Source organism: Rhipicephalus microplus, chromosome 3 (genome assembly GCF_043290135.1).
Source record: "Rhipicephalus microplus isolate Deutch F79 chromosome 3, USDA_Rmic, whole genome shotgun sequence".
Classification (NCBI taxonomy): Eukaryota; Metazoa; Arthropoda; class Arachnida; order Ixodida; family Ixodidae; genus Rhipicephalus; species Rhipicephalus microplus.
The window spans coordinates 91,794,752-91,821,359 of record NC_134702.1 but is presented as its reverse complement, the minus strand read 5'-3'; the positions used below and the strand labels follow the sequence as shown (position 1 = coordinate 91,821,359).

The following is a 26,608-nucleotide window of genomic DNA, read 5'->3' as shown; positions in this document are numbered from 1 at the left end:
AGTCATTGTCATCTCCTTTCTTATGTATTAAGATGATGTTAGCGTTCTTCCAAGACTCTGGTACCCTTCCCGTCAGGAGACACCTCGTAAATAGGGTGGCTAGTTTTTCTAACACAATCTGTCCTCCATCTTTCAGCAGATCTGATGTTACCTTATCCTCACCAGCAGCTTTGCCTCTTTGCATGCTCTCCAAAGCTTTTCTGACTTCTTCTATCATTACTGGTGGGGTTTCATCTGGGTTACTGCTAGTTCTTATAGTATTAAGGTCGAGGTTGTCTCTGCTACTGTACAGATCTCTGTAAAACTCCTCCGCTATTTTAACTATTGTCACACCAGTCCCGTTAATTAGGGAGGCGATCGCCGGGCTAATTCCAAGGGCCGAAGTATCGGCCCCCCGAACCGCACCACGAAAGCGTGGACAATTTAGAAGTGGTCCTCATTGGCGCGCCAGCAGACGCCGGTTGTGGCCCAAAGAACAAGTCAGAGCCGAGAGTTGATAAACAAACAAATTATATTCTCAATAATGGCAGATCGAAAACAATACACAAAAATGCACACTCCACAATAGTTACATACAATATGTCACCAATCAAACCAATCAATCAACGTACTACACAATACAATCAGCCACACTTGAAACAACGGACACGGACAACAATACGCACTACAATGCAGTCGCATGCATTGAACAACCAAGACACTTAAAGACTAAAGAGATAGAAAACCTATTCAGTCCAAAGTTCCTGGAACCAAAGTCGAGATGATACTCTTCCGAGAATCACTCACTCAAAGTCCAGCGTTGTTGTCGTTCCGCAGCTCTCGAAGTTTCTCTTCCAGGAAACCTCCCGTCTTCAATTGGCCACTCTTCCAACTTCAACTTCTTCGCCGGAACACGTCGGCTTCACACACGCAGCTGTTGCCACGAATCTTCGCTCAATAGCGGTAAACACACGCTCTTGCCTGTAGCTCGAGTCGTCACCCCTCAGGTGGAAATACTCTTCATCTCCGGCTTCGTCCCTACGGACCAAACCCTTCGCCGACTACACGGCGGAATCCCTACGCGCTCTGGCGTTAACTTCCGTCTCCTCCTGCTTTCTCGTCTCGGCGGCTCGATTAAATACCTTCCGCGCCACCTTCCAGAAAGTTCTCCTCATTTCGTCGGCGCGATGCGCAACGAAGGCTGGGGAGAGGCGCGAAACGGTTCGACTGCCCTCCGCGTCGGATGACTCATCTCGGCGTGACCACGCCTCCTTCGTTCTAGAAAAATCGCGGGCTTGCTCGGCGGCTGTTGTGGGGTGAGGAGGTTCGTCGAGGAAGCCACGCTTCTGCGGGGAGAGCGCGCGCCCGGGGAGCCTTGGCCGTTTGTTTTCTTTTTCTTTCCCTTTTTTTGTTTCTTTTGACTTCGCGGCGTTTCTTCCGCGCGTTACCGCAAGAATTTGCGGCGCGCCTATTTTTAGCGCTCGTTCTGTGACACTGCCCCCCACTTTAAGAATATTATCTCATAATATTCAAAACCACACAAACGAGCGCGAACAGTCACCACACACTCTCACAGACTGTAACACAATCCGTCGCTCATGACACTTCACATTCACAATATATCACTCAATACGATTTGACATTACATTCAATCTCACACACATGTAATATACCCGCAGGTACATTAGTACAACGCTTCATCACACATTCCAAACAATACAAACGTACAAGGTTCTGTCTTTACAACAATTATACAACACTATACATCACATCACAGCATAGACACTTCGACACTTGTGACACAGGATAACACAACACTAACACGACATATGGCACTCAGCACTGCCAAACACATTCTGATTCGACTTAAACACTTATCCTGTGTACTTTGAGCGGCGCTTGCGCCCTTTCTTGCGGTGCTCGCTCGATCTTTTCTTGTGTTTCCACGTTCTTTTTCGGCGAGCCCTTTCCAACGACGATATCTGAGGCGTCGTCTCAGCCATCGTTGTCTCTTCCGACACCATTAACGCGTCATTACATTCGACGGGTCCTGTCTGTTTATTTACCCGCTTGATCATGCCTCTACATTTTGCCCGGCTGGCCAACTCCGTCTCCTTTACACTGTCGGTCGGTTGAAGTCGTGCCGACGTAAGTCCGGTTGCTCGGCCCGTGAACTTATTCGACACGATCGTCTTCTCCTTCGCTGTCTCTTGCGCCGCAGCTTCACCTTGGGCTCTAGTGAGATCCGTCACGGGATGCTCCTCCACTGTATCTCGCGGCCGCTGTGTTGGCGAGGGCTCTATCTTCGGGTCTTCTCCCAAACATTCTGGATCATTCGGCCCTCGCGCCCCGTCGATGTTTCCGATGACAAGGTCGTAAAGGGGGGTCGTCATACATAGAGCGGTAACCTTCCCGCTGAAGTACAAGGTTTCAACCTCAATTTCTGCTTCGGGAAGCATCCGAACCGTACGGTCAATTAGGCAAACCGGTTTCGTTCTGCCTGTCAACTCACTTTCCCGTACCAAATTTCTCCGCACGATAACAGTGGAACTGCCGGTATCTCTTAACACCGTAATCTTTTTGCCCGCAACTTTTCCAGGCAGTGTTGGCATTCCTTTCGTAACACCGGTTGGCTGTTTTGACATTACAGCACCCACAATAGGAATTTTCTCCCCATTCTTCAACTCTACGAATCCATCAGTGACGGCATTATTATCAGATTTCGGTGCTGCTTGCACCCAGGATACCTGGTGAGTTTGACTCGCTCCGTTTCGACAAGCGTCTGCTTTGTGCCCAGTCTGACCACACTTGAAACATTTTACAACCGTAGGGCTCGTAAAGATCGTTCGACAGTTTTTCGCGCGATGACCCACTCGGTTGCACAGAAAACATCGCGGAATGCTCTCTGGTGCACGCTTCTTTTCTTCGGGAGCCAATTTCTTCGAATCATCGGGACAATCCTTTTTGACCTTGGCCAAATTAGTGCCACCTTGCGCTTCCAAAAATTGATCAGCCAATTCCAGCATGTCTTCAAGTGAGTCAGCCTTCTTCTCTTTTAAGTACAGTGACAGGCTTGGGTGGCAACTAGTAAGAAATTGTTCTCTAATTAGCAGCTCTCTAAGCTCATCGTACTCCTGCGCTGTCCCTGAAAGTTCAATCCATCTGTCGAAATAATGGCAAAGTCGGGCGGCATACTGCGTAGCTGTCTCACCGTCAGCTGGCTTTCCTGTCCGAAATCTATCCCGGAATCCTTCCACAGTGAATCTAAATCGCTTCAACAAAGCAGCTTTCACCCTTGCGTAGTTGGCTGCATCGGTCGGCGTCAGCCTACCGTACACACTGAGCGCTTCACCACTCAAGCAAGTACTCAATGCAGTTGCCCATTGATGTTCCGGCCAATTCTGGCTCCTTGCAATCGTCTCAAATCTGTGAAGGTACGCGTCAAGGTCGTCCTTCCTTTCATCAAACGCGACGAGCAGCTTGCTTGGGTGCAAGCGGAAGCCATGATCTTCCCGTTCGCTGCTTTCAACTCTAGCTTGGACGGGAGTTTCACTTCGCTGTTGCAAACGGAGCCGCTCGAGTTCCATCTCGTGCTGCCGCTGCCGTTCCCTTTCAGCCATCTCCGCTTCTCTTTCTTCTCTCGCCCTTTCGGCTGCCAACTTTTCTCTCTCCAGCTCCAACTTCAATTGCTGCTCTCTTTCTTCCTTCAGCTGTCGCTCTTTTGCCTCTCTTTCTTCTTTCAGCTGTCGCTCCTTTGCTTCTCTTTCTTCTCTAGCCCTTTCAGCTGCCAACTTCTCTCTCTCCAGCTCCAACTTCAGTTGCTGCTCTCTTTCTTCCTTCAGCTGTCGCTCCTTTGCCTCTCTTTCTTCTTTCACCCTTTCAGCTGCCAACCTCTCTCTCTCCAACTCAGCTTCTTTTTCCGCTTTGGCTCTTTCGACCGCCAACCTCTCTCGTTCCAACTCAGCTGTTTTTTCTTCCTTGGCTCTCTCAGCTGCCAACCGTTCTCTCTCCACCGCCTCTTTCTCCTTCTGGCTTACCCGTTTCCGTAGTTCGGCGCCGGAAAGACCCATCTTCTCACCAAGCGCAACTAACTTTTCGAGATCCATTGTGTCTCGCAACTCGCAAATAAAACCTTGCCGCGTGCAAAAAGTATCTGCCTAAATCAGTCTATCGGAACACTCCCCTGCACTCGTTAACGAGAACACTGAACAACACACAGAATCGTTCCGATAGCAGTATCACCAACTCGAGGCTCTTTCCTACTACTTTGGACACACTGTGCACCAAAAGGTCCTGTATCGCGGACGCCAGATTAATTGTCACACCGGTCCCGTTAATTAGGGAGGCGATCGCCGGGCTAATTCCAAGGGCCGAAATATCGGCCCCCCGAACCGCACCACGAAAGCGTGGACAATTTAGAAGTGGTCCTCATTGGCGCGCCAGCAGACGCCGGTTGTGGCCCAAAGAACAAGTCAGAGCCGAGAGTTGATAAACAAACAAATTATATTCTCAATAATGGCAGATCGAAAACAATACACAAAAATGCACACTCCACAATAGTTACATACAATATGTCACCAATCAAACCAATCAATCAACGTACTACACAATACAATCAGCCACACTTGAAACAACGGACACGGACAACAATACGCACTACAATGCAGTCGCATGCATTGAACAACCAAGACACTTAAAGACTAAAGAGATAGAAAACCTATTCAGTCCAAAGTTCCTGGAACCAAAGTCGAGATGATACTCTTCCGAGAATCACTCACTCAAAGTCCAGCGTTGTTGTCGTTCCGCAGCTCTCGAAGTTTCTCTTCCAGGAAACCTCCCGTCTTCAATTGGCCACTCTTCCAACTTCAACTTCTTCGCCGGAACACGTCGGCTTCACACACGCAGCTGTTGCCACGAATCTTCGCTCAATAGCGGTAAACACACGCTCTTGCCTGTAGCTCGAGTCGTCACCCCTCAGGTGGAAATACTCTTCATCTCCGGCTTCGTCCCTACGGACCAAACCCTTCGCCGACTACACGGCGGAATCCCTACGCGCTCTGGCGTTAACTTCCGTCTCCTCCTGCTTTCTCGTCTCGGCGGCTCGATTAAATACCTTCCGCGCCACCTTCCAGAAAGTTCTCCTCATTTCGTCGGCGCGATGCGCAACGAAGGCTGGGGAGAGGCGCGAAACGGTTCGACTGCCCTCCGCGTCGGATGACTCATCTCGGCGTGACCACGCCTCCTTCGTTCTAGAAAAATCGCGGGCTTGCTCGGCGGCTGTTGTGGGGTGAGGAGGTTCGTCGAGGAAGCCACGCTTCTGCGGGGAGAGCGCGCGCCCGGGGAGCCTTGGCCGTTTGTTTTCTTTTTCTTTCCCTTTTTTTGTTTCTTTTGACTTCGCGGCGTTTCTTCCGCGCGTTACCGCAAGAATTTGCGGCGCGCCTATTTTTAGCGCTCGTTCTGTGACACTGCCCCCCACTTTAAGAATATTATCTCATAATATTCAAAACCACACAAACGAGCGCGAACAGTCACCACACACTCTCACAGACTGTAACACAATCCGTCGCTCATGACACTTCACATTCACAATATATCACTCAATACGATTTGACATTACATTCAATCTCACACACATGTAATATACCCGCAGGTACATTAGTACAACGCTTCATCACACATTCCAAACAATACAAACGTACAAGGTTCTGTCTTTACAACAATTATACAACACTATACATCACATCACAGCATAGACACTTCGACACTTGTGACACAGGATAACACAACACTAACACGACATATGGCACTCAGCACTGCCAAACACATTCTGATTCGACTTAAACACTTATCCTGTGTACTTTGAGCGGCGCTTGCGCCCTTTCTTGCGGTGCTCGCTCGATCTTTTCTTGTGTTTCCACGTTCTTTTTCGGCGAGCCCTTTCCAACGACGATATCTGAGGCGTCGTCTCAGCCATCGTTGTCTCTTCCGACACCATTAACGCGTCATTACATTCGACGGGTCCTGTCTGTTTATTTACCCGCTTGATCATGCCTCTACATTTTGCCCGGCTGGCCAACTCCGTCTCCTTTACACTGTCGGTCGGTTGAAGTCGTGCCGACGTAAGTCCGGTTGCTCGGCCCGTGAACTTATTCGACACGATCGTCTTCTCCTTCGCTGTCTCTTGCGCCGCAGCTTCACCTTGGGCTCTAGTGAGATCCGTCACGGGATGCTCCTCCACTGTATCTCGCGGCCGCTGTGTTGGCGAGGGCTCTATCTTCGGGTCTTCTCCCAAACATTCTGGATCATTCGGCCCTCGCGCCCCGTCGATGTTTCCGATGACAAGGTCGTAAAGGGGGGTCGTCATACATAGAGCGGTAACCTTCCCGCTGAAGTACAAGGTTTCAACCTCAATTTCTGCTTCAGGAAGCATCCGAACCGTACGGTCAATTAGGCAAACCGGTTTCGTTCTGCCTGTCAACTCACTTTCCCGTACCAAATTTCTCCGCACGATAACAGTGGAACTGCCGGTATCTCTTAACACCGTAATCTTTTTGCCCGCAACTTTTCCAGGCAGTGTTGGCATTCCTTTCGTAACACCGGTTGGCTGTTTTGACATTACAGCACCCACAATAGGAATTTTCTCCCCATTCTTCAACTCTACGAATCCATCAGTGACGGCATTATTATCAGATTTCGGTGCTGCTTGCACACAGGATACCTGGTGAGTTTGACTCGCTCCGTTTCGACAAGCGTCTGCTTTGTGCCCAGTCTGACCACACTTGAAACATTTTACAACCGTAGGGCTCGTAAAGATCGTTCGACAGTTTTTCGCGCGATGACCCACTCGGTTGCACAGAAAACATCGCGGAATGCTCTCTGGTGCACGCTTCTTTTCTTCGGGAGCCAATTTCTTCGAATCATCGGGACAATCCTTTTTGACCTTGGCCAAATTAGTGCCACCTTGCGCTTCCAAAAATTGATCAGCCAATTCCAGCATGTCTTCAAGTGAGTCAGCCTTCTTCTCTTTTAAGTACAGTGACAGGCTTGGGTGGCAACTAGTAAGAAATTGTTCTCTAATTAGCAGCTCTCTAAGCTCATCGTACTCCTGCGCTGTCCCTGAAAGTTCAATCCATCTGTCGAAATAATGGCAAAGTCGGGCGGCATACTGCGTAGCTGTCTCACCGTCAGCTGGCTTTCCTGTCCGAAATCTATCCCGGAATCCTTCCACAGTGAATCTAAATCGCTTCAACAAAGCAGCTTTCACCCTTGCGTAGTTGGCTGCATCGGTCGGCGTCAGCCTACCGTACACACTGAGCGCTTCACCACTCAAGCAAGTACTCAATGCAGTTGCCCATTGATGTTCCGGCCAATTCTGGCTCCTTGCAATCGTCTCAAATCTGTGAAGGTACGCGTCAAGGTCGTCCTTCCTTTCATCAAACGCGACGAGCAGCTTGCTTGGGTGCAAGCGGAAGCCATGATCTTCCCGTTCGCTGCTTTCAACTCTAGCTTGGACGGGAGTTTCACTTCGCTGTTGCAAACGGAGCCGCTCGAGTTCCATCTCGTGCTGCCGCTGCCGTTCCCTTTCAGCCATCTCCGCTTCTCTTTCTTCTCTCGCCCTTTCGGCTGCCAACTTTTCTCTCTCCAGCTCCAACTTCAATTGCTGCTCTCTTTCTTCCTTCAGCTGTCGCTCTTTTGCCTCTCTTTCTTCTTTCAGCTGTCGCTCCTTTGCTTCTCTTTCTTCTCTAGCCCTTTCAGCTGCCAACTTCTCTCTCTCCAGCTCCAACTTCAGTTGCTGCTCTCTTTCTTCCTTCAGCTGTCGCTCCTTTGCCTCTCTTTCTTCTTTCACCCTTTCAGCTGCCAACCTCTCTCTCTCCAACTCAGCTTCTTTTTCCGCTTTGGCTCTTTCGACCGCCAACCTCTCTCGTTCCAACTCAGCTGTTTTTTCTTCCTTGGCTCTCTCAGCTGCCAACCTTTCTCTCTCCACCGCCTCTTTCTCCTTCTGGCTTACCCGTTTCCGTAGTTCGGCGCCGGAAAGACCCATCTTCTCACCAAGCGCAACTAACTTTTCGAGATCCATTGTGTCTCGCAACTCGCAAATAAAACCTTGCCGCGTGCAAAAAGTATCTGCCTAAATCAGTCTATCGGAACACTCCCCTGCACTCGTTAACGAGAACACTGAACAACACACAGAATCGTTCCGATAGCAGTATCACCAACTCGAGGCTCTTTCCTACTACTTTGGACACACTGTGCACCAAAAGGTCCTGTATCGCGGACGCCAGATTAATTGTCACACCGGTCCCGTTAATTAGGGAGGCGATCGCCGGGCTAATTCCAAGGGCCGAAATATCGGCCCCCCGAACCGCACCACGAAAGCGTGGACAATTTAGAAGTGGTCCTCATTGGCGCGCCAGCAGACGCCGGTTGTGGCCCAACGAACAAGTCAGAGCCGAGAGTTGATAAACAAACAAATTATATTCTCAATAATGGCAGATCGAAAACAATACACAAAAATGCACACTCCACAATAGTTACATACAATATGTCACCAATCAAACCAATCAATCAACGTACTACACAATACAATCAGCCACACTTGAAACAACGGACACGGACAACAATACGCACTACAATGCAGTCGCATGCATTGAACAACCAAGACACTTAAAGACTAAAGAGATAGAAAACCTATTCAGTCCAAAGTTCCTGGAACCAAAGTCGAGATGATACTCTTCCGAGAATCACTCACTCAAAGTCCAGCGTTGTTGTCGTTCCGCAGCTCTCGAAGTTTCTCTTCCAGGAAACCTCCCGTCTTCAATTGGCCACTCTTCCAACTTCAACTTCTTCGCCGGAACACGTCGGCTTCACACACGCAGCTGTTGCCACGAATCTTCGCTCAATAGCGGTAAACACACGCTCTTGCCTGTAGCTCGAGTCGTCACCCCTCAGGTGGAAATACTCTTCATCTCCGGCTTCGTCCCTACGGACCAAACCCTTCGCCGACTACACGGCAGAATCCCTACGCGCTCTGGCGTTAACTTCCGTCTCCTCCTGCTTTCTCGTCTCGGCGGCTCGATTAAATACCTTCCGCGCCACCTTCCAGAAAGTTCTCCTCATTTCGTCGGACTGCCCTCCGCGTCGGATGACTCATCTCGGCGTGACCACGCCTCCTTCGTTCTGGAAAAATCGCGGGCTTGCTCGGCGGCTGTTGTGGGGTGAGGAGGTTCGTCGAGGAAGCCACGCTTCTGCGGGGAGAGCGCGCGCCCGGGGAGCCTTGGCCGTTTGTTTTCTTTTTCTTTCCCTTTTTTTGTTTCTTTTGACTTCGCGGCGTTTCTTCCGCGCGTTACCGCAAGAATTTGCGGCGCGCCTATTTTTAGCGCTCGTTCTGTGACAACTATCCTATCCATATTGGTAGTTATTTTGCCTTCTTTGTCCCTTAGTGCATACATCCGACTTTTGCCCATCCCAAGTTTCCTCTTCACTGCTTTGACGCTTCCTCCGTTTTTCAGAGCGTGTTCAATTCTCTCCATGTTATACCTTCTTACATCGCATACTTTACGCCTATTAATCAACTTTGAAAGCTCTGCCAGTTCTATTTTGTCTGTTGTACTTGACACTTTCATGCTTTGACGCTTCTTAATTAGGTTCTTCGTTTCTTGGGAAAGCTTGCCAGTGTCCTGTCTAACTACCCTGCCTCCAACTTCCACTGCACACACCGTAATGATACTCGTTAGATTATCATTCATTGCATCTACGCTAAGGTTGGTTTGCTCACTAAGAGCCGAGTACGATTCTGCAACGACACTCTGAATTCCTGTACTTTCCCTCTCAGTGATAGCTCATTGATTGGTTTCTTGCGTATCAGTTTCTGTCGTTCCTTCTTCAAGTCTAGGCGAATTCGAGACCGTATCATTCTATGGTCACTGCATCGTACCTTGCCAACCACTTCCACATCCTGCACGATTCCTCGGTGTGCAGTCATTATAAAGTCTATTTCGTTCTTATTTTCGCCATTAGGGCTCCTCCATGTCCACTTGCGGTTTTCTCGTTTTCGGTAGAAAGTATTCAAAATCCGCAAATTATTGCGTTCTGCTAATTCTACTAGTAGCTCTCCTCTGGCGTTTCTAGTGCCTATGCCATAATCTCCTACTGCCTGGTCTCCAGCCTGCTTCTTTCCTACCTTTGCGTTAAAGTCGCCCATCACTATAGTATACTGTGTTTTTACCTTACTCATTGCCGATTCCACGTCTTCATAGAAGCTTTCAACTGAAGCGTCATCATGGCTGGATGTAGGCGCGTAAGCCTGTTCTACCTTCATCTTTTATCTTTTATTCAGTTTAATTACAATACCTACCACTCTTTCATTAATGCTATAGTATTTCACTATGTTGCCAGCTATGTTTCTGTGAATTAGGAACCCCACTCCCAGTTCTCTTCTGTCTGCCAAGCCCCGATAGCAAAGGACGTGCCCATTCTGTAGCGCAGTATAGGCCTCATCTGTCCTCCTGACCTCACTGAGCCCTATTATATCCCATTTAACACCCTCTAGCTCCTCGAATAGTACAGCTAGACTTCCCTCACTAGATAAGGTTCTAGCGTTAAACGTTGCCAAGTTCAGGTTCCAAAGGCGGCCTGTAGTCCAGAGATTCTTAGCACCCTCTGCTGCGTTGCAGATCTGACCGCCGCCCTGGTCAGTTGCTTCGCAGTTGCTGGGAACTGAGGGCCGTGAGTTATTTGACGTATGCATGTGGGAGGTAGTGGCCAGATACTGCACCAGGGTGGCCAATCCTTCTCTGGTGAGAGAGTGCGTTCCCGGCGGTGGTTACCGGTGAGGCCGCACCTCAGGCCTCTTATGCAGTTCCATCAACACGCGGATTTTTTTTTTATGGTTGGGAACTGCACGAACCACGGACCTCTTGCATGCGAGTGTAATTCATATTAGACACTTTTAGTTAAGCGCACGTAACGAGCCTACGTACGCAGCATGGCTACGGGAGAGAAGTGTGCATGCCCAATACGTAACGTATCTATTCCACGGATGCGTGCGTAAGCCCCCTCTCCCCCCTCAAAAGAAAAGAAAACAAAAGGTGCACGCAAACGTAACGATACGTAGCTCTAGTTACGTGACAATCTCACGAGATCCCGAACGAAAGAGCAACCAGAACGCGAGATTGCACAGAACGTAAAACCGCGGATCCAACGATTCGGTTTGACTTGGATGCCAGGGGCCGTTAGTATACGGTCGCTACCACATGATGACGCTAAAAAGCGCTCGAAAACTGTTTCCCCATAAGAAGCGCCTAGTGGAACGAAACGCACCCCGGTATGGTCGGTACATGGTCGATACGCCCAATGAAAAGTGTCTATAGAGCGCCACTGTTCTGCTCGCGTGCGTGTGCGTACGTGAAAAAAAAATTCACGACATATCCACAGAGTGAAGGATGATGAGGGGGACGAAGCTTCGTGGGCTCTCAGCTCAGCCATCCGTCCGTCCGTCTGTTTTCTAGTCATACCATCAAACTCCTATCAAATTTAACAACACGCAACACGTGTCCATTCCATGTAGTGATCAGTTCCAGTGGATGGATGAATGGATGCTATGAGCGTCCCCTTTTCAATCTGAGGCGTTGCGCGCGCTAAGCATAAACTGTCTACCATCTACATCGTCTGAAAAAATAATAGGGAGCTTTAGAATAGCGCACCGCGAGCCCTTGCGGTGCTGTCGCTGCCACTGCGCATGCGTCGTAACGCGAGTCGGCATTCGCGTTCGCGGACCGCACGCAGAAAATCCGAAATTGCGCGCGGTGATGGCGGCCCGCATGTGGCACCGCATGGCAACCGCATGGTTCGCAGCAGGGCAAACGCTATTCTAAAACTCATATGGCGTCCGTTACACCCGCAGCGCTTGCAAACGGCTCCCTAATTAAAGCACACTCCGTTTTTCGTTTTCAATGCGCAGGCGCATGTTCCCCACGCTGCAAGTGAAGCTGTACGGGCTGGACCCGCACGCCGACTACATGCTCATGATGGACTTTGTGCCCGTGGACAACAAGCGCTACCGGTACGCCTTCCACAGGTCAGTCGTCCGTTTATATCAAGCCTGTTCACAGCAGCGAACTAATACACACAACGTTGTCACCGTTCACGTGTAAACCTTACGTGATGTATTTTTTTTACGTTATCCGATGTATCAACGTGAGTTTTCATACTGAAGGAAACGCCTTCCGTGGAAAATTCCGTCTTCCGGCGTCGTCGTGAGCATGACCGGTACCGAAATTATCTCGAATTTAAATGCAGCTGTGATGAAGGCGGGTGATCAGGGGTTCAAATAAAATGAATTCAAAGTGTACCTAAAGTGAACCAAGAAGGACGTACTTTAAAGCGAATTAGGGATTAATCATCGTACATGCGTGTGAATTAGTGCACGAATCAACAATGAATCAAGTGGCCTGAGCGTGAACTAACGTAAGCCGATCGAATTATGAGTCTGTGGCGAAGCAGACTCTGCCTTAGCGAAAGAGACCCGGTGAGCTTCTTCTTTAGCCACGAGGTCACCGGTTCAGTTAGCTGTCTACCAAGGCCGTATGCTGATGGGGGCAGACTGCAATCCATATAGTTATAATCAGTCCGAGCAGGCCTGCCTCTATCGTTCACGATTCCTCATAGCCACAATGTATGAATTTGACGCGTCGAAGCCTATTGTTTAATTCCCCCCCTACCCCCCTTTTTTTTTCTTCTCGCGTTCTGCAGAATTTCGTACAATTGGCCGCTCTGCTATCAACGTAAAAATTTGGTGCCAGTGGAAGTGACCTCATATATGATTGAAACTGAAATAAATCAGAGTAATTAGGTCTAATAGCAAAAATTGCAAAGTCTGCGTAGTACACGCAGCATGGGCACAGCGAAAGCTGGGGAAGCGTCCTTTCAAGAGCTCGTTGCAGACTATAGTTCTTGTTATTGTTCACCTATTGTCCGTGTCGATACTTACTATGGGGGATTGGCCAAGAATCGAGTGGTTTTAAAAACATTAAGATTTAGAGTGATGTAGATATAATAGAAAGATTACCGATGACCAAGGAAATTGTGGTGCTTGATCTAATTCATATATTGGGGCGGCTAACGAAATTACGCATGCAAGGTACCCGATAAACCACCGTAACTTAGGTGAAGTAAGGGGAAGCACTCACTGTACCATTTATTCGGCATTCTGTGAATAAGCGAGGTATACCCGGCCGCTACGCATATGTAAGGCATGATGTGGACCTTGCTTAATGATATGCATGTGGCGAAGACAATGAATAGTGATGTTTGAGCCTTTTATAATAGGTTTTAAGCATTCAACGACCCGCTAGTTGCGTAATTCGCCCTGTGTGACGCCTGGTTATTATTTCACTCTTCTACGACGCTATATTGAATTTGTTAAAATGGTTCCTTACCATACATGACACCTTTACAGGGTGCCCCGCTGCGGTGGTCTAGTGGCTAAGGTACTCAGCTGCTCACCCGCAGGTCGCGGGTTCAAATCTCGGCTGCGGCGGCTGCATTTCCGATGGAGGTGGAAATGTTGTAGGCCCGTGTGCTCAGATTTGGGTGCACGTTAAAGAACCCCAGGTGGTTGAAATTTCCGGAGCCCTCCACTACGGCGTCTCTCATAATCATATAGTGGTTTTGGGACGTTAAACCCCACTTATCAATCAATCAATCAGATTACAAGGGTCGCGTGCGGTGCCGTAGTTGATCGCCGCCACTGTCCGAAACCACTATGGCACGAAATAAAAAAGAAGCCTAATAAATAAGAATACCAAGAACACAATAGGTTCTAACCCGGGTACCCTGCATGCAGCCCAGTATTCTGCCGCAGAGCAATGCTGGCGCTTGAAACTCTGTTGTGACCTTGCCTTGGGCAGGCTTGATGTCGGGAAAGGAATCGCGTTAGTATGAGTAATGAAACGATTTAGAACAACAAAAGAGCAACCAGGCGTCGGACAATGTGAATTGCGTAACGAGTGGGTCGTCCAATGCTGTATCCACCCAATTTCAAAAGATTTTTCTCGATAACTAATTAACTGTGGTGCATAGCCACTTCAGGTGTATACTAGTTGATCGTCGTCAGCCACTGCATAGAAAAATTGCATAAAATCGTTTTCAAGTGCGTAGCGGATACCACGCTTCTCCGAAGAATCACGACGAGTGCGTAGTGAATGCTGGCCTACTATACAAACATTATAATAATTTATGGCATAATGGGTACCCCGAAAGTATGCTTGTAGCAGTTACCCCAAACGTGTTTAGAAAAAAGATATGAAAGGCCACTCTTTTAGCTTGCGCTGTAACTGCGCTGCGCGTTGCGTGCTGGCCTGGCGGTTTTTTTTTCCTAATTACACTTTTTTTCTTTATTTCTCGCGATAGCGGTTACAGGCACCGGAAACGGCGCACACCTGCCACACTGCCACTGCCGTTATGATCTGATAACAGCTTTCGCTGTAAAATGTATAAGTTAAATAGAGAATAGTCATAATTATTCTTTGAATGAGATCATGAAAAACGTTAAACCTGGCTGTTACTGAAATAGCACCATCGCGCGTGACTTTGGACAGCACCACGTGATCAGAATTTTGTCTTAGATTACATTTGTAGGGTTTAACGTCCCAAAACCACCATATGATTATGAGAGACGCCGTAGTGGAGGGCTCCGGAAATTTCGACCACCTGGGGTTCTTTAACGTGCACCCAAATCGGAGAATTTTGTCTTCCAGCATGAAGTGAGTGCTTCCGAATGCTCAGACACAGAGCACAATGCTCTGAATCAGGCGATAGTATACGTGTTCCGGGCTCTCTATTTTGGCCAGCAGAATGCATAAACCGGCCAAGGAGGGCTATCTGTGCACTCCACTAACTGGGTAGACTTACTGCAAGTGTTTATGAGTGGAGTCGCTATTCAATGAGCCCCGTCTTGCACTTTGTACGCTTCACGGAGTGAAATGTATTGTTCGCTCAGTACGAGGACATGAAGTTCAATTTCCTTTCCACTTCACCCTTCATAACAGATTTGGTAATGCCGGTTCCGCTCTTCGACACTAGATTGAAAATAAAACTCAGCCTTCAGCTGTAGGACCTGATTCTTCGACATGACAGGATTCGCTTGCTTAAAAATCAACCAGATTGGAGTTTGACTTAAATCGATTATGCCCCACCGCGGTGGTCTAGTGGCTAAAGTACTCAGCTGCTGACCCGCATGTTGCGGTATCGAATCCCGGCTGTGGCAGCTGCATTTCCGATGGAGGCGGAAATGTTGTAGGCCCGTGTGCTCAGATTTGGCTGCAAGTTAAAGAACCCCAGGTGGTCGCAACTTCCGGAGCCCTCCACTACGGCGTCTCTCATGATCATATGGTGGTTTTGGGACGTTAAACCTCACATATCATTAAAGTAGATTATGTTAAGACGATTAGCCTAAGATTACTAGAAGACGAAGGGCATCATGTGCTTCGCAGCCAAATATGCTGCTTTTTAACCTTCCCCTCCCCCTGCCCGCTTCTGAAAGCTTTCCGCGTCCATCGTAACTTCGTAGCACTGCTTTGGGTAGCGGAAGCGGCGCATTGGAAGACATTGGATGCTTTTTGAGCTGGCTCTCTTTGGAAGCTAAGACATAGGAATCATTCTGCAACTCACATGGTTTTCACAATGCCTCAGTCCAACTTTGGCCAAGTGACGATTTCGAGTGACGACGTGATGACGTGAGGTCACGCATCGTGACGTCATGGTGGCGTCATAATGACGCTTCAAATTTGGGACGACTTGTGATGTCAGGTTGAGGTCCTAGGTTTACGTCACCCCGTGATGATGATCTTTTGCACCACTCGTGTTGATGCGGCGCCGATGGTCGATTTTCTCACTTGATGAAGCTTCTAAGGGTTGCGCCCTGATCAAATGGTAAGTTTTCACGCTGCGCGCAGCTCCAGCTGGATGGTGGCCGGCAAGGCGGACCCCAACATGCCCCCGCGAATTCATGTGCACCCGGAGTCTCCGTGCAAGGGCGCCCAGTGGACCAAGCAGGTGGTCTCCTTCGACAAGCTCAAGCTCACAAACAACCAGCTGGACGACAACGGACATGTGAGTCTGTGGGGGTGCTGACACCCCTTGTAGAGTTGTTTGCGCCGCGTGACACACATGTTTCGCGCAGAAGCCATGTTTCGGGGTCACAACTATTGAGTGGCGGGTGGCGTTGTGTTCGCGAGCGTAGATCACCGCTGTAATCATCATGGTTGTTAGAAAACGTTAGCGCCGGCAGCGATGCCTGGCGGAAATCCTTGGTGGCGGCGTTCAAGAAATAAGATGCTCTCTTCGGCTAGTGGCGGTTGGCGCGAATGGTTGTCTCTAGCATGGGTCTGTCGTAGACGACACCGCGGGTTGTCTGCGGTGGGCCCTCGTGGTAAGTCAAGCGTTGGCGACGCCGCCTTGGGTGTGTTATTGTTTGTCATGTTGTTGAGTGTTGTTTACTATTGTGTAAGGATGTCCCAGCGCGTTGATCACGATTGATGTTTTAATAATTCGGCTGACGTTATCGGCGATCAAAAAGTATTTGAATAGATGTGTATGGTTTGGTTCGTTCCGACCGTATCTATTGTGTCCGTTCACGCCAAGAGCGTAACGTGGCTCTCGCCACAACGAGACCACACAAGTCTCAAGCGTACGGACTCTGCTTTCATACTCCACGCATCTCTGTCGTGGTGTGGGAACGCCTCTTGCGAGTTTGCCGATTGATGCCAGCTTATAAAACCCGTACATTGTTTTAAGCACGAAGTACTCTCAGCTCTCGTTGCCAGTGGCCTTTAAGCGACATTAAGACTTTAGCCCACGCAGTTTTCAGGGCGCTCACGTTCGACCACTCGACCCCTTAAAAGAAGACACCCGGGAACTCGGACGTGAACATGCGGGTATTGGCGCGATCATCTAGGCACCATTGCGAGAATGAAAGGAGGCATCTAGACAATGAGCTTCGTGTATGCGCGCGCGTGTGTTTAATGGGGTCTTACGCAGTCGATCCTTTGTACAGGGCCGCATTACATGCCTTATTCATAGTCCAAACAAAGAAGAAGATATATTGGGTCAGGCTTCTTACTTTTTTAACATTCTGTTACTAACAAAACAATTTTCGCGAAAGGTATATATGACAACCACCCGTTTGTATCACTAAACCACAAGCAAATCCATCTCATTCCCCAGAAAGAAAGCTATCCAAGTTTTCTCATTTTGCACCTGTATTTTGTCGCTTCTTTCACTTCACCGTGTACTCGCTAAATGCCCTCCAGATGCTATCACTAAAAACATCTAGAGCCACTGAGTGCAATTTTAGTCGCTCGTCATGCCTAGATGCATATGCAGTCCTCGTCAAACAAATGAATTGTCCCGATTCCACAAGCTTCTTCTTGGCCTCATCTGTCCGTAGGCTGACAAGCCAGACACGTGACATCTGGTATATAGGCAGCGATACATCATCCTCTGTGACACTGGCGCTTTGCAAGTGCTTTCGAAAACGTTCGTTGTGGTGCGGTCTTTTTAATAGATCACAGAGCAGTACGACTGTATGCTGTGTGGCTTTTCCCGATGAAAGAATAACTGCTGGGGTTGAACACCCCGAAAACGATAGACACATAGATGGCGTAACTGCAATGGTCGCGGTATAGAGTCACTGTATATGCATATGCAGGAACTCTATAGGTCCCGGTAGAGTGTGTGGAATAGCAGAGGCTGCGTTAGCCAAAGTATATGATTAAGTGCCCTTTTTCTGTTTGCTTTATCCACGAGGTCACTGGTTCAGTAACCTGTCCACAGGGGCCACATGCTGATGGGGGCGAACTGTATTGACGCTGGTGAACTTGAATATTAAGCGCTTGCTCTAACAATAAACTTAAAACCAATCAGAGGAGCCCTGCTCCGTCATTCGTGATTTCTCGTGTGGGGATTTTCTCATTCAGAAAAGAAGTGGACATTTTAAGGACTAGGTTTTTTTTTGTTACACGCGATATTAATGAAAGATAATGGTGCCTGCCCACCGCCAGCTATCTTTTCGTTCTTTTATTCTTCACGTTTACTACTTGTAACATCTATACTTTCCTTGGCAGTGCTTTCTGTTAGTTCTCATCAGGATTGTTGTTATAGTGATAAATTCAACTATACAATTTTTATGGCCTGCTATTTTACAAATCGTACTTACTGATGTATGAGAGCTCCTTTGAGAACTTTTGGCTCGGTTTTATTCCCCAGAAAATGTTTTAACCGTGTCAGCGCAGTTAGCCTAACAATTCTGACGCGTTTCGTTTTTTTTTTAACACGTAGTGTTTCAGAGAAGCAGACACAATAAAACGAACCCATACGTATAGCGAACTTTTCCCACAAAATATGTGAATGCGTCTATGCGACAGTGACGCTTTGGCTAGCTTTTGTCGCACTTCTGAAGCAATGGGAAATCGAGGACATGGTAGGGTACCATCGGTAGGGAGTACATGATTCGGCAGCCATCATGAACTAAGCACACTCGTCAGTCAGCATATCCTTAGCGTGACAGAGCACACAAAAGGGTGAAACATCGAGAAAGGCATATGCACAAACGCTGACTTTCATATTGGAGAATCTTCGTACGCACTAAGATACAATCAGGTTGCTTACATGCATGTATACAGGCAAGGAGATAAGATGGTGTGCTTTTGGCAATCTGCTCAGTCGCGTGGCTTTTGTTGAATTGATATTCAGTGCATTATATTCAATGCAAAATGCGCTTGAGAAAAAAAAGTGCTCGTTTATATTGCACTCTGTCTTTTCCCCATCCAATAAACACCACACTTACGCGGACACGAATAGCTGCGACCGTATGATTGCATTTCCATACGCATATATTTAAAGCAATTGGCGTGTCACTTAAAGGGGCCCTGAAACACTTTTTTTAAGTAACCATAGAACGAATTCACTAAAAGAATTTATTGACTCGCGAATTCAAGGCCGCAAAAATTTTATGAATCCGTCCAGTACGAGTGGAGTTACAATGACTTGTCACAGGCTGCAATCGCATTCTCCCTTCTCTCGTCCCGACGAAAGAGCTGTAACAACGCTGACTAAATTTCAAGGCCGAAAGGCGGCCGCAGTGACGTCAGAAGTTGGGGGCCCAGTTGCCCAACTGAGCATGCTCAGTAAGACTTTTTTTCCACATCTTTTATTCGGCCCAATCAAGCCGCAGCAGCTGCAAGAGCGGGAGCGTTGGTTCTCCTAAAACGTGAACGAAACGCAGACTTTCCGCCGCGTTCGCGGCGTAACTGGGCCCCCACCCACTGACGTCCCTGCGGCAGCCTTTCGGCCTTGAAATTTAGTCGGCGTTGGCTGTAAGCTAAGCAGGGAAGGGTGGCACGGGCAAAGAAAATACGTCACGCACACCTCGGGATCTTGAGCACTTTTTCTTCGAAAACGCGGCTTTTTCAGGGGGATCGCGCGTGCACGCGTGGACAAATTGCGGCCTCTCGTGGCGATCCTTGTAATGACCGAGCGTGCCATGTTCAAATCAGCCAATGGCTGATAGATGGCCTTCTACGAGTGATTTTTTAGTTTCCTGCGTCATTCATCGAGAAAAGAGAAAGCAAACTTCAGCTGACTTTTATAATTTATTGTAAACTTCAGGGCGCGTGCTGCGCTATAACATTTAGCTCGCGTGTTGTCGGGAGCTTCTACTACCGATCGGCAGCGTTTTATGATCATGTTCAAACAGTGTTGCAGGGCCCCTTTAAGCGCGCGTGCGTATTGGTACTACATACGGTCACGCTGCGTGTACAATTAAACTGAAGCTGAGGGCATGACTGGTGCAGATCATCCTCAACTCGATGCACCGGTACCAGCCCCGTTGTCACGTGGTGTACGTCAACCGCAAAGGGGAGGACATTTCCAAGACGGAGAACTTCCGTACCTTCGTCTTCCCTGAGACCAAGTTCACCGCCGTCACCGCCTACCAGAACCACAGGGTGAGCGTGCAACTCTTCCAGGATCTGCACAAAAAGTCACTTTCTAATGATTTCTTACACAAGGAACAGCAGTGAACCTTCTACTTGAAATGCATCGCATGCAACGGACGGAATTTATTCTTGAACATTCGCATAATTATACTTTTTATAGAGATCGAAATCCAACCGACTATATCGATGTAAAATTCGAATTTCAGTACAACTTCTCTAGACTGAATAGGAGCTCGATAGCAGGTTTGAAGGGGGTAAAATGCCTTTTTTGTATATATTGTTAATTTAAACAACGTAGCCTTTATGGCTTATCTGCTGCTGAACACAACACGTTCTTTAGGTTATTTTTAAACGATATGATCGTACACTGTGCGTGACCTAAACACCACCGGCGCGTAGGGTTAGAAACAGAAAAGTGACCGTTTCGTAGCAAGGACGACACAATGACTGCTGTAGCAACAAATTGAAATGTTTGTAACTAATAATCATATCTAGGTGGTTTTGCGTCCCCAAACCGTGATATGGTTATGGGGGACGCTGTAGTGGAGGGCTTCGGAAATTTTGACCATCTGGTATTCTTTAACGTGCGCTGACACGATATGAGAAGTTGCGAACTAAGGCTGTCAGCTTGCTCTACAAAGCTATTGCGCAAATTTTATTCATTCTTTATTTATTTACACACACATCCGCACACACACAAACACACTGTTTGGTTATTGGCAGCCACTTCATCGCTCGTTTGTCTTCGTGCATTTCCCCGTTGCATTACCGTACACAAGCTCTATTTGTGCGTCCGTATTTTTATGCATTTCGTTCCCTCTTCAGTTTAAGTGAGTGGGTGGACGAAAGCGCCGTGGCTTCTCAGCGGCACTTCGCCCTGAGTGGCGTGCTCTCTATCACGGCGCCGTGAGGGGCTTCGGGCGCAAGACTGCAACGAGGCAAACTGAGCACACATGATAAAGGTACACGGGGGAGGTTAAAGTGGCGAGCGGCGAGGAGAGGTGTGTACGAGAGAGGAGATAAACAGTAAGCGCTCTCGCGCATTCTCGCGAGATTGCGCGGAGACCGCGTGCGCGCTCCATATTCTGGGGACCGCCGTATAGTGCGACCAAGGAGTTGGCAGCCGTCGGCGAGAGTCTCTTCCACGGTCCCTCTACCTCTTCTGTTTCTTCTGCTGTGCTTTGCAGCATCGCGTAGGAAGGAGTCTTGCCACGGGGCTGCGAGACAGGCGAGACAGGAGAGCTGTCAGGCCGAGACAAATGAGCGCTCTCCCGGACGCGAGTGCCTTGACGTCGCGGAGAGGCTCCCCTTTCTCACTCACTCTCTCTCACGCTGGAAGAGGAACAGAGTGAACCTTCGCCGGTAGCCGCGAGGGTATATGGTCATCTTGTTCGATGTTACTTTTTGAGAGAGAGAGAAAAAAAAGAAGGGTGTGAAAATGTCCCAAGTGTCTTCGGCACTGTACTACGTTTAAGTGCGCGCGTTTCTGCGGGACTGTTTACTTGGCGATATCGCAGCTACTGTGAAGGTACACTGTAGAAAGACTGCCTTTCGCACGTGCGTGTTCTCGCAATTATTGTTGCTGTCGGGGAGCTGTCGTTGTGATACCAGATGTCTATGGCACTTCGTTGCGGACCGCCAGGTAGTTGGTCCAGGGCTCGACCATGTAGTCGTGTCGGAGTGGAATTCCAAATGAACACATTCACGCGCGGTGATAATCAGACCGCCACGTGGTGAAAACCAACACCGAGTGATCGCGTTTTCTGGTTTCTGTGTAATTTCTGTGCGCTGCCAATTCATATATTTAAGCTAACCGAACAAGTGCTGTGTGGAGTATGCGTAAAAAGAAATAGATAGAGAGAACACAGCATGAAAAAAAATGGTATGCTTTCAAACACAAGCTTTTCGTTTGATCCTCATTCTCACGCGTGCATATTTTGTTTCTGTCTTGTATTTTTTGCACGATTTTTTTTTCTGGATCACTATACAAGACCAATTAGCCCATCATTTATTCCTCCCTAAATCGATTAAGCAATCACTCAAAATTTTGGGGACTCAAGCAGTAGGTGTGATGCGAGTAAAAGGCAGCGTCGGAACCGACTGAAGAAATCAACTTTGAGACATTAGCAACTTTGAGACATTTTCAAACCGGTACCTCAGTCGAGACACAGGGTACAGTTTACGCCGCACATCAATAGCAATGAATAAGGCCAGGAGAAACTATGGTATGCAAACCATTGAGTATGAAACTATGTCTTCATGTAATATGTATCCTAATGTTGTTAAAACAGCCAGAAGTTGTAAAACAATTCATGAATTTAAACAGTCAATAATGAACATGTTTCTTGCTTCGGAATTGGATGTGTTGTGTAAATGTTAATATCTTTGGTTACTGCATTAGCTTTGGTACTAAGTGTTACTGTAAGTAAGCATTACTGGTCACTGCATTGTTATGTTCTTGTTGCTTAGTGATTATGTTCTTGCTGTTACTATATCATTACTGTCATTACGTTCTTACTGTAATTAGCGATCATGTTCTTATTGTACTAGTGATTATGTTCATGTTGACTTATTATGTTCTAGTGAAATTGCAACTTTCGAATCCGCTGTCTCTGCTGCCCCAGCGAGGTACGGCCTAGTCAGGGGGTTTAAGTCCTCCTTTTTCCTTACCTCGCGGGCAAACCCTGTATGTGTTATGCCCAAATAAATAATAAATAATGAATAATAAATAGTAAATAAACTCCCCGTCAAAACGGCGTATCTCCTCAACGTTTTAAGATGCCTTATAACTGTAAAGAAGGAGGCTAGGTATCCTCTCGTTTTTCATAGAAATGTCTGTGTCTTGGCCTTGGATATCGTGTTCCGTGATGCTAAATTTGAGTATTCTATCAACCAGCGCAGAGATTTTCCAGGTGAGATAGCTCTCGCAGGCTCTCAGACGCAGCGGCGCGAGCTCTTCCCTGAAGACTCCCTTTTTCCCTGATAGGCCCGAACGTCCCAAACAGTTAACACGGTTCCGAGAAATCGGCGAATACTGCAATGAACAACGCCGTTTATATCCCGCACCAGCGAAGGAACTGTAGGAGACGGAGGATCGCTTTCTGCGGCGCCTACTGTTTAACACGCTGCTCTGTCCAGACATTGCAACTCAAAAATAAGAGGGCAGTGGTGACGTGGCCGGCACTTGCCGTATATGGTCTGGGCCTGCCAAATGAACCCAAAAGTAATCCTAATCCCCAACCCCACCAAACTGGACTGAGAGGCGACCCTGCTCAATAGCTCCGCACTACAGAGATCTACAGCGAATTCAGGTCCAGCGGGCTCGGGCGGTGGCAGCGACGACTGACGTCCCGTACTAGGGATGTTGACTGGTCTTGTTGGGATAAGGGCTATCTGGCATCGCCAGTTTAAACATTTTCCTCCCTCTCCTCCTTTTCGCTTTTTTTGGGGAACGTGTTAGTAACTTATAAGTAGCTCGAACGTTCCTTCTTTGTCGAAGACTGCCATTGCAGGCCGGTCTTCCCGCATTTACGCGTGATTTCATACACTATAAGGCTTCTGGCGCCAGGAAAATGAGCAGACTGGGCACAAAGGAATCATCGCGTACAACGCAACACAGTTCAACAAAAAATGGCAGCATATCCACGGAGTGAATGATGGAGAGTGGGGCGAAGCATCCGTCCGTCCATTCGTTCTTGCTTCCGACCGTCCATGCGTCCGTCTGTGTGACCGTCCATGCGTCCATCCCCCCGTCCGCGCGTGCGTCTGTTCGTGCATCCGCACGTCCATCGGTGCGGCCGTCCCTGCATTGGTTCATGCATCCGCCCCTGCGTCCGTCCATGCGTCCATCCGTCCGTGCAGCTATCCATGCGTCCGTCCATGCATCTGCCTGTGTGTCCGTTCGTCCATCTATTCAACACTCCAAGCACCACCATCTCGCATCTTTTCATCATTTATTCCCCATATAGAAGCACCGCCATCCAGCGCACATTCCAAGGACTAAACGAGAGGTGGTGCACGCAATCTTTCTTACGGCTTGCGCTTCGTGTCTACTTCTCACCTTTAACGACCTCGAGTTCATCGTATATACTAGTTCACTGTATTCATGGCACTGCGGCCCAACGCTCGCTAGAGAGAGAGACAGATAAACGATAAAAGAGGAAGGCAGGGAGGTTAACCAGATGCTAGTATCCGGTATGCTACCCCTACACTGGGGTTGGGGAACAGGGGGTTGAAAGAGAAAGGGAGAGTTAAAAAAATAAATAAGAGAAAAACACCGACACACACGCACACACAAAATCAGTCCACTCAGAGGCGTTCCGACAGGCCAATAGTTCGTAAGAAGCCCAGTAGCGCTTGCACGGCTTTCTTATGTGACGATGAGTCATGACGATGGCGCAGTATCCTTTCTTCTGACAGCGGCTGGTCATCTAACCTGTTGAGTTTATTAGAAAGGTGTTGTCTTTCCAGGTTGTATTTCGGGCAGCCACACAGTATATTTCGAATTGTTTCTTCATCTCCGCAGTGTGCACAGTCAGCGGTGTCGGCCATACCTATGCGGAACGCGTACGCACGAGTAAACGCGACTGCCAACCATAGTCTGCACAGAGCAGTAGCGTCGCCTCGTCGAATTTTAGATGCGGAGCATCTAATACTCGAGGCTTGTAGTGCGGCGCCGTCCGCAAGCTTCCTCCTCCTTCTTCCACCATCTGTGCATCCCTTCCTCCTCTACACACCGCGCGCGCTTCACTCCTCCACCATCTGTGCACCCTTCCTCCTCTACACACCGCGTGCGCTTCTCCTCTTCACGAACATTCGCTAGCTGTATAATGTAGCGCGCATGCGCCGTCACGCTTCGAGAACATCGGCAGCTGACGCGCGCGCATGCGCCGTCGCGTTTCGAGAACATCGGCAGCTGACGCGCGCGCATGCGCCGTTGCGCTTCTCCCCCTTCTCGAACATTCGACAGCTGACAGTGCATGCGCCGTCGCGCTGTATATATACTCAAGGTCGGTGCTCGCTCGCTCAGTTGCCACTCGTCAGTTGGTTTGTACGGCGCGTCGACGTCCGAGGTCGCAATGATCGACGTCCCTTCGACCAGCGCCGGCCAAAGTGTTGGCGGAACCGCAACCAAGTCGTCATCCGAAGACAAGGCAGCGCGGAGAAGAGCTCGCGACGCCGAACGTAAACGTCGGCGTCGAGCGGAAGATGCTCAACTTAGAGAACGTGAAGCCGCTGAGAGACGTCAGCGTCGAGCAGCAGCACCGGATTCGGCCGCTTTGAAACGTAAGCGTCGACAAGAGGACCCGGGCTTTCGAAAACGGGAAGCCGAGTGCAAGCGTCGGCGACGAGAGGCCGATCCCGATGCTGCCCGCGAGCGCAAGCGCGCCGAGGTAGCGGCGTGGCGCGCCAAGCAGTATGCCACGCCCAACGCTCGCTTCAAGCGCGACTTCCTCGACCGAAGCTTCGGCCACACCTGCAAGGTGTGTGATCGTCTTTGGTTCGATAACAACTTAACTCGGATCGGCAACATTCAGAACAACTCCAAAGCGTTGTCGGTTCTTTGCGATACGTTTGGAAAGGGCACCGACTATGCCGACTACATCGTGTGTGCTACGTGCAAGCAGTCGTTGATTGCCGGTCGAGTTCCCTCGGCTAGCGTGAGTTACGCTCCGCATCCTCCTCAGTGTTCCCCCGAGGGAAGCTGCGGGCAATTTTTTTGTTGGAAGCTGCATGCTTAACGTTGGATCAAGGGATCGTAATCTTGCATGCGTAAAGGGAAGCTCATTCCAAAGAGCCATGGAGCGTTGGCGAGCAAGCATGCGGAGCCTCCTAGCAGCGTCCGTCCTTGAGAGAGGTATTGACTGGTCGTTGTCTTCTGTATGGGCTGAACGGGCTGCTTGATCAGCTCGTTCGTTACCGATAATTCCACAGTGGCTTGGCAACCACTGAAATATAACGTGGTGCCCTTTCTCTGTTATGTGGTGTAGCATTTCTGCTGTTTCAAATACCAACTGCTCGTGTGGACCACGGCGTAGATTTGACAGAAGTGACTGCAGTGCCGCCTTGCAGTCGCAAAAAATCGTCCACCGTTGCGTGCTTTGGTCGTTAATGAAACGCAGCGCAGCGCGAAGCGCTGCAAGCTCTGCTGCCGTTGTTGTGGTTGCATGAGCTGTCCTGAATTTGATGGTTGTGGCGTGCGTTGGAATAACGACCGCCGCAGTTGAGCTGTTTGGCAGGACGGAGCCGTCGGTGTAGATGTGGGTGCAGTCTTGGTACTTCTCGTAAAGTAGAAGTAATGCGAGCTGCTTGAGGGCTGGTATTGAGAAATCACCTTTTTTCTGGATGCCTGGTATTGTCAGGTAGATGACTGGCTGTTTGAGGCACCATGGAGGAATTGAAGGTCTCACCGCGGGCGTTAATAGCCAGTTAATAGGGAGTCACCATGTGTAGTTATTGTTCGACAAAAGGAATTATGAGGTCTATCCACTGGTAGAGAGGCTAGGTGGGGATGGGGATTCCGGCCCACATGCCTTATGTGTATCCTCAAAGCTTCTATTTCAATATGGGTCTGCACGAGGTGGTCTTTGGCTATAGCTATAGTCGCCATTGTTGAGGCAGCCTGAGGCAGACCT

At 48.8% G+C, this 26,608-nt stretch overlaps 1 protein-coding gene across 1 annotated transcript in view; it reads left to right on the top strand.

Annotated features, from left to right (window-relative positions):
• LOC119159793 (T-box transcription factor 1) overlaps nt 1–26,608 on the top strand; it is a 140,079-nt gene that overhangs the window by 78,965 nt on the left and 34,506 nt on the right. Inside the window, exons 3-5 of the mRNA XM_037412646.2 lie at nt 11,939–12,055; nt 15,933–16,089; nt 19,830–19,982. Coding sequence (XP_037268543.2) covers nt 11,939–12,055; nt 15,933–16,089; nt 19,830–19,982 — 427 coding nt within the window. The remainder of the gene's footprint in view (nt 1–11,938; nt 12,056–15,932; nt 16,090–19,829; nt 19,983–26,608) is intronic.